This window comes from Monopterus albus, unplaced genomic scaffold, assembly GCF_001952655.1.
Source record: "Monopterus albus unplaced genomic scaffold, M_albus_1.0 scaffold61.1, whole genome shotgun sequence".
NCBI classification, from domain to species: domain Eukaryota; kingdom Metazoa; phylum Chordata; class Actinopteri; order Synbranchiformes; family Synbranchidae; genus Monopterus; species Monopterus albus.
Genome location: NW_018127941.1, coordinates 2,391,683 through 2,400,833, shown reverse-complemented (window position 1 = coordinate 2,400,833; position 9,151 = coordinate 2,391,683). Strand labels below are relative to the sequence as shown.

Sequence of the window (9,151 nt, the reverse complement as noted above, 5' to 3'; positions counted from 1 at the left end):
GTAAGTACAGTGGTAAAATGTCAAATAAACAAAACAAAACAAATATATATGTTGTGCTTGAAACAATCATAATCATAATGCAATGTTAGGTGAAATGAAACATAACTCTTTGGTTGTGTTTACGTAATACTTTCAACTTTACAATAAAGCATATACTGTAGGTCTGAAAACTACACAGAAGTGGTGTGTAAATCAAGAATCTACTTCAAGAATAAAGTGATCCCATTAGCTTTGGTCAAAAAAGAAACAGTTCACTCAGCACAGTACCTTAGTGCGGTGCGAACTGCACTGCAGAAAAAGAAACAAATAAACTTTGTTCCCCAGGATTTTCCTTGGTAGCAGTTAACGTCATCACAGTGAACAAATAAATAACTCGGTAGGAAACAAACAGCACTACAATGTTTGTCTCAGATAAAATGTAGAAACAAAGGCAGATGCACAGGAAAACCGTGTATGTGTGTGTTTGTGAGATTGTGTGCTCAAAGGTGAATTGGAGTTGTTATCGGCTACATACAGCAGAGTAGCTGGCTGAAGGAGTGTGGGTGATGATGAGTACTGTGTTTATGTCAGTCCAATTTCCTCCAGCACACTGCGTGGGGTCTCTGCTTCCTGTGGAGGGACAGAGGAACCACAGCTCCTGTGAAGTGCTCTGTGAGATACCCACCACATACTGATTGCAGCAGATTTCAGCAATGACAGCATTACTCAACTGTGCACACACATACACACACTCTCACAGTGGTGCTATGATTTATCTGGTGTAATGTCATCACTATCTCACCAGCAGTCATGGTGGTGAAGTATTTCACATGGCATGATATGGCAGCTCTTCACCTGACAGCTTTGTTGCACATGGTTTAACAGTTCACTGTCAAAGCTGCATTAATCAGCATGTTAACACTAACACTAGTGACAAAACGTGAACCCACAGCTTTGTAGTTGAATGAATTAATATTAGCGATGTGATACTGCAATAGTTAAAGTTAAAGCTGTACTAGCCAATGATTTTTATATCAATATTAAACTGAATTAAGAAATCTAAATGAAAACAGTGGCTGAGGATCCAATAACTCTGTAGATTAGTTCAACCTTCAAAATCTACATTATTTGGAAATACTCCTGTAAATAAAAAACATTTTAAACACTGTTTTTCACTCAAATATTGTGTGTATCCTGGAGCTGTAACAAATACACTGAGTGCATTTTTTTAACTCATAAACTCTGATTTAAAATATTTTCATTTATTTTTACTAATGGGCAATCTTCTTCCCTGTCCTTGTAAAAACACTGAAATGCAGCTTTACAGGCCATCGGCCCCAACTGTTGATCAGTGTGCAACACAGCGAAACTTACGGCAGGCAGGCAGGCGTACAGCTTCACTTGTACACTGTGTGTGCACTATATATACACTAAATGGACCAAACATAAAAACATTGCTCCAGCTGCACTACTAATCATCCACAAAGTAACTTTAAAGCTGCATTACTCAGTTAACCTAAGTTAACCCTATAGTCTATTTATATGTGCACACAAACAAAAGATGTCAAATGCATGTCTTCATCTACTGTCTTAAGAAGCTCAATCATTATTTGATATAAATGCACTTTCTTAAAATCCATGTTGTACACATGCTAATGTGTAGAAAGACAAAGGCGTCATGCAGGAAAACATAACTGGTGCCTTGTGGTAGAAACAAAGAAAAGAACTTACTTTGGCATCCTAAAACAAGGTTCAGCACAAAGTAAAGAAAGGAATTGCATCAGAGCAGGGAGACAGAAATCTTGTTTTATGTTAAGAAGAGACAAACAATCCACTTCTACACACTGACTTCTTAAGTGTCATTTAGCTTTCAGTGCAGTACCCAGATCTCGAAATGTGAGCTATGCATTAATTCACCAGCTCTAGACTTTTGTCAGTCTTGAGGTAAATATTGGTGGAATGGTAAATCTCTTATCACCTACTACGTGGGCTAAACGTATTCATCTGCAAAGCAAACAGAGCATTCAGTGTGAGGATATCGAGTTTGTTTCCGGCACAGAAGAAAACTGTTGCATTAGACACTAAATTAATGTCACCCTGAACTTCAAAAGATGTCATGTGGAAAAGAAGACCATAAGTAGTTATATCAAAGAAAGACACCAGTGTGCTCAACTGACAAATTCATAAACAATTTATTTATATACATCAATAAAATATCCCCAATTAATCATGATGTTCTATTAATGCAATCTGTCTTTATCAAATAGTGATTATATAAAACATGTTAAGGGCTTAGTCAGTGTGCAATTTAAATGTCTATCATCTGTGATGTAGAAAGCCAACAGCCCTTGGTTAATCGGTGCAAAGCGCAAATATTTCTTTAGTGTTACTCCCACTATTATTACTTACCTTGAGAGAGGATTTTTAAAAATTTTTTTAAATAGGAAGTTATCAGATATATAAATGATTTAAAAGAATTATGATAGCAGCTTATTGCTGGTCATATATCTTCTAGTGTGTGATATGGTCTGAACAAGGGTTTGTTTCATACTTGTTACAACAACAAATCCTGGAAATCACAATAAAGAACAAAACCTAAAGTACATATGATCTGAAGAGAGAAGATACAAAGAAAACAGACAAATTTCACACAAGCTGCAATAAAAGAACAGGTAACGTATGACACATGCATTCATTTCCAGCCCATGACTTGCGTAATGTGAATTCAGTCACCACGACGAGACAAATGAGAGACCCAATAAAAATATAAAACTAATAGGATGACCACCTCTTGGAACTAACAATAATGCGTGAAGTGTAATGGAGATGGACCTGGAATCTGTGCTGAAATGATCATGTTTGATGTGATCTGTCCTTTCCTGTCAAGCAGTGAGGTTCCACTCTACTGTGCTGACTATACCAAGGTATACCGTCTATTTAAACACAATCAGACACATACAGTATGTGTACCTGTACTACAAACTGTGCAACAGGAGGCAGACTTTCCCCACATATTTTGAGTGGTAACAGCACAGATGAACACTAAAAAAATCATAACTAAATACTTGATAAGATTGTCCACTTTGACCGCAGCCTAAGGTTTAAACAAACCAGTAGTTTTAAATCCTGTGCCATTGTGATTCAACAGATTAGCTTTTCTTTTCAACCAAAGCTATAGCAGCTAATTTGATCTGGTCTTAAATCATTAGTATTTGCTGAACTAAAAAATGGCAATTTTCATTCATGACCTAATAAAAAAAAATCATAAACCCCAAATTTTAAAACTAACAGTAAAAATATTCTACTCAAGGTCCACTGTCTAGATTTCTTTGCTGCATATTCCTTCACTGACGAAGACCAAAGTTTCTGGCTGAAAGCCCCAGTTGAAACCTAGTAAGCGGACATGGAGTTCAACATTTTTATATCAAACGCCACACGTTTTGGGTTGTGATGGCACATAATGCTGATTTACAGTGAGAATAAAAAGAGGTGTTCAACTTGTGCAATGGAACATTAAGTGGACCAGTGACAGACATGTAACAATGTATCACCAAAATATATTATGACTCAATAAACATTGGTGAGTAATTTCACTATGAGTGAATACTATTCCAGTGTTACCCAGTAACAGGACACCGATTTCCTTGTCCATGCTACCAGAAGAAATGCCTAATAAACCTAAAGAGTTTCATGAGTTACTGCAGTTCTCAATTGACTTCTAATAACGTGACAATATTGTGTCATGGCTGTCACATATCAAACTGAACAGTGAACTGAGAATATTGTGAGACCCTGCAAACCAATGAAAATGACAGATGCTCAGGGGGCAGAAACAAAGGTGCCAGGCATTGAGGAGCTCAACATGCAGGGCGGATAGCAGCAGCCGCGGCGGTAGCAGCAGTGGCGGCGGCAGCAGCAGCAGCAGCGATGGCAGCCCATCAGTACACAGGAACATTAAAGTACTCATGACGGGGCTAGGGGAAAGAAATGCACACAGCTTAGAAAACACGACAACACTGAATCCTAACAGCCACCTTGTTCAGACACCTCACTCACAGGGCATGCAGGAGACAGAGCAGCAGGCAGGAGGCAGCACTTCAAGACAAACTACTGTGTTCACTGTGTCACCCTTTTCTAGTAAAGAACTGTTTATGAAAAATATTCCTAATAGCTGAAAGTTTGATCAGAAGATAACCACCACTCCAGTATGATAGACATCTTCTAATCTCACTCTTGACAAGAAAGAAGAGTCATTTAAGGTCCTTTTAAATGGGATAGTTGTTAGGAAATTTGACTTTTCCTATTCAACAAACTGTGTTTATTCATATTAAAAACAGTAAACCATGAGCATGGCTAGCTCAGCTTGTGGATTTCTGATCCTGAGTATAGGGGCAAAAAAAAGGTTAAAATTCCCCAATGAGCAAGACATTCATTTCCTTTTCAGTAAGAGGGCATAAACAGTTTGAACAGTGTTATTAATTTTCACCACCTAATAAAATGATGTAACTGTCTATCCAAACTGCAGAGATCTAATTATATATAACATTTAGTAGTGTGGGCAGTATCAGTGGAACATTACACATAAGTGAAAGACAAAGACAAACATGTAATGTCACCTGGGGAGAGACCAGGAACACTGTCTTACAGACAGACAGTAAGACAGTAGGGAGACTGAGACTAGGTCTGACTATAGGGCTCTAGCAGCACAGATGACCTAAAACCACAGACAGAGAGTATTCACCTCAGTGGGCCTAATTCTGAAAAAGACCAGAGGACTCAGAGGCCATATTTGGGACCATCATACCTGTGAGGCAAAAAATATTTAGAAGAAAAATAAACTTGTCAGCTCAGGTAAGGTCAAACTCTCTCGGGACCTACAGCATCTACACATCTACATTATGTGCTCAGGGACAAAGAGATTAAAAGTGCACCGCCGCAGTAACAGTGCCCTGTTCATAGGCATGTCTCTAATGTCTCGCATACAGAATTGATCTGGGCTGGAACTCTTCTGAGGCATCATTATTCTAAAAGAAGACCTGCTTGCTTGGCACCAAAGTAAGGGCAAGCTCCTGAGAAATGTTTCATTAAAGGCTTATTAAAATAGCTTTGACCAGATCCCCTGTGGCATGATTTCTATGTAATTACTGCACAATGTACTTACTAATGCCTTAAAGCCAGAGGCACCAATTTCAAATGTGACCTCAACTTAACCCAAGCAGCATATATGTACATTTTTGTTTAGCTTTTCTGATAGATGGCATTCATTTTTAACAACATCTTAAAGAGCCTGTGGGATGTTTTTTCTTGTTTGACTTATCTAAAATGTTACAATGGTGAATTATCATCTTTGACGTGACCTAAAGCTAAAATAATTAGGTGTACGTATGTTCTAGTACTTCTATTCAGAAGCAACTCGATTTATACATGTCTTGAAAACTCTCACTTGCAAGACTTTTTTTCTAACAAAATCAAGTAGGATTTCTTTGAATGGTCATAATCTCCAGACCATTGCACATTCATGTGAGTTTGCCTAACATCCACAGATGCCCGGTTTTGTTGATATACTGTATCTTATCTCCTGCTGCCTGCACTATGACCAGAGGATGTGGAGAAAAATACAGGGCCTGAGGTTAATGCATTTCTGAGAATGTTCCTGTACAGGGACTGGCTGTTTTACCTGACCAGGTCTGATCTACAAGCAGCTGGAAAGTGAAGCACCCTGGGGAGGTGAATGATCAGCTCATCAACACTGGATTCCCCCGGAGCACAGTACCTGTTTGTTTTGACTGCTTGAGGCCAGTGTGTCTACCACATGTGATGTGTAGCTGGTTAAAGAGCGGATTAACGACCCATGATGTTATCGTTTGAGCTACGCTACCTGTTGGAATTAATTTCACTACATTGGAACTGGATGTGGTCATGTGGAGGAAGACAGGGGAAGACTCAATGACCACCGATTGGATTTACCGACCTTGGAGCTACTTGAAAGGGACTGATGTTTCCACTACTTGGTGGGACTTAATGGTAAGTCTAAAAAAAAAAAAAAAACCAAACACACGTTGCATGTCTTTTAATACGTTGTTTCTGTAATATTAAAGAGAATTTTTGTAAGGCTGGAGAAGTCACTATGTCTGCATTATGCCAGTTTAAATGTGAGTTTTCTCTTACCTGCTTTATTTAGAGTGTTATAAATCTCTTTTCATTGGTACATATACTGTTTTTAACCTATCTATGGAGGAGAAACTCAAATTAATTAATGCCGCTGCGGTTTCTCCTGCTGTCCACTTTCATATTCTGGCTTGAGCATGTCACTTAGGATTTAAGGTATTGTCATTTCCAAAGACATAGCTTATTTGTCAGCGTTTTTTTGTCCCACCGTCGACATGTGTTCAGCCATAGAGTGTTGAGGGGCACATAGATACATAGTTTGTTTTGATTTTCTTATGGAATTAGTTAGGAATAATACAAATAAAGAGTACAACCATTCTTATCCTTTAGTATCTTAGATGATAATCTTGGGTCAATTAACAAGACATACAAAAACCTGCAGAATTAGTGTTAGCACAAGTAAATGTAGAATACTGTGGTAACAGTGTTACTATTCAAAAATCATTCAAATGACCAGTGTCACTCAGTGCTGTTAGTATAACAACAGGCTAGTCTTCACACAGGCAGCACAGTTCTTTCACTTCAAATTACAGTTAGAATTCCAATTTTAACTTTTTAAAAATTATAAATCAAGATTATCCAAATTTAAAATATGACACCAGCTACTTGAACCAAATTGAAGTGTTGAAATATGCTGCCCGTTATTGAAACTGAGTTTATTCAGACATGTTCATGCCTGTCATCACCTTTATGTTGTGTCATGTCCCATATTTATCACTCAAGAGTTATGAGACAGTCAAAGTGACAGAAGTGCATGCATGTAAAAGTTCACAGCACGCAGCACTGAAAACCCATGCTGACTGAACACGAACTAAGTGCTAGTTCTGGGCTGGTGCTAGAGCCAGTTTGGAGGTGGTTCAACTTGCGAACCTTTTAAGAACCAGTTTTTGCACGAGCTAGAGAGCCACATAATTACATCACTGCATATGTCTGAATATGCCTCTGCTTCCCCAGCAATGCTAGTGCCAAGAACAATAACAACAATGGTGGACTTCATTGTCTCCTTTGTAATACTGCTCCTGGCTTTGCAAGCCTACACTGGAATCTAAACATGACTGGTCCAATGTGTTTGTGCTGCTGATCATAATTTCTATAGATAGCAATTATGTTCCAAAAGAAGGGTAATTACTTAACATGTTTTGATTCATATTAAACACTGAATGTAAGATGTTAGCCTTTGTTAGCTTTATCCTTATGCTAGCTAACAGTTTGTCTTCTCTACAGTTCACTGCTAGTTCAATTTCATGTCAATGAAGCTCATGTTTTTCCTTTGGTATTAAAAGTTAGGCAAGACAGCACTACTCTCTTGCTGTTTGTTTGTTTTTTTTTTTATGGCGGTCACAGAGTTTTATTTGGTCTTCGGTCACAATAATCCCACCCCCAGCTCCTGATGTAAGCAGTTCTTAGTTCTTGACCAGCAGAGAGTTGGTGCCAAGTTAGAAGCAGTTTTCCTGGCCCAGAGCCAGTTCTTTGGCTATCATAACACAAAGAACTGGTTCCAAATTAGGCACTTGCTCTGAACCAGCCCTAGAACTGCCATGATTGAAAAACGGGTGTGACTACACCAGTCTAGTAGTTACCAACTGCCTGGATGGAGGCATGGATGCACTTTAGACCCATTACAAGAGCTCCTCATTTGGCAAGCTTCCCCAGTCTTCATTCTGGCTCTATAAATACAGAATTGAGCCAATCAGAGGCAGCCCTCTTTCTCTCTCTCTCTCTCAGGGTAAACTTAGATTGGTACTGTGGAGGTTTTGACCCCAGTTCTTCCCAAGCGAAAAAATCTGTTAAATGGTTTAATGCCATTTCACTCCATGCACAATCCATACATATTAAAAACTTACCATAAGCACTTTAGGACCGCAGTACAGTATGTCCTCAACAGTACAACTACAGCTAAATCAATGAACAGTTTCACTATTTGTCCTTTGGGGATCATGGACTTGGCTGCAGCAGCTGCCTCATAGCTAATGGCTGTGGACCACCATCAACCTTTCTAACGCTGCCCAACTTTAACGCTCACCTCATTACTGACTTCAAGCTCCTCTGAATTCTCACTTTGGTGGAGTCAAATTTCAATATTACAGATATGATGAATAACTCAATGGTGCATATAATGAAAACAGATTTATCAAAAATCAGTGACAGGGGAAAAACAACACATTTATGTTTAGACAAACAGCTAATATTGATTTTTCATAAAATAGCTTTATCAGTGTTTTGGTACATTTAATCTTTATTTTCATTATTTCAAGTTTAACAATATATTTTTGGAAAGTGTAAAATATTCTTCTCCAGATTCAATTTTTTTGTCCCTAATAGCAAATTACTGTGTGTGAAATCTTTGCCAAAATGTTTAATATTTTACTTAAAAGCCATACCTTGAAAATCAAGTATAGCTCATTCTCTATCCTCTACATCCCTTTTATCCATTGAACCTTGGTGGGTTGTTGGCCTGAATTTACTTCCCAGAACTCATTAGCAGTGGCCCTTTGGCTCACTGACTAAATGTCAAGCAATAAATAAATAAACCTAGCAGCTTACTGACACTGATAAATAGGCAATATCAAACTAGTGTGTAATATCAAATATAATATGCATTTTCCCCCATACATATATTTAACAAGCTCATCCATTCAAATCATGCTGGCAGTACTTTGCTTTGTATTTTCTACACAGACTTAAAAATCCTTTTTATACTGTAGCTCTGCTAATGCCTTTGCAGTATGCCTACAGAGTAAACACATCTGAATAATGGTATGTTAAAGCCTTTGGTTTTGGTATATGGCATTAATGTACTGTTGAGACGGAGAACCTTTCTTGTACTGACACTGATACACTGATGTTGTAACCTCAGTGTGCGTACCATCACAATCATCACTGTGCTTCCGCTACTGTAATTATGCTCCCTCTATGAAATAGTAATCTGGGCCAGACATGTTTGTGTGGTCCCAGCGAAGCAGACAATGAGGCTTTGTTTCTGGGCTGCCTGCTGAAACACCTC

General features: G+C 38.3%; 1 protein-coding gene across 7 annotated transcripts in view; it reads right to left on the bottom strand.

Moving 5' to 3' along the window:
* LOC109962040 (AP-1 complex subunit sigma-2) overlaps positions 1 to 9,151 on the bottom strand; it is an 18,184-nt gene continuing 9,033 nt past the window's right edge. For 2 of the 7 annotated variants that reach the window (XM_020603392.1, XM_020603393.1), the window contains one exon: positions 3,384 to 3,953. In XM_020603392.1, coding sequence (XP_020459048.1) covers positions 3,943 to 3,953 — 11 coding nt within the window. In that variant the 3' untranslated portion in view covers positions 3,384 to 3,942. The other 5 variants (XM_020603387.1, XM_020603388.1, XM_020603389.1 and 2 more) reach the window with 4 other exon arrangements.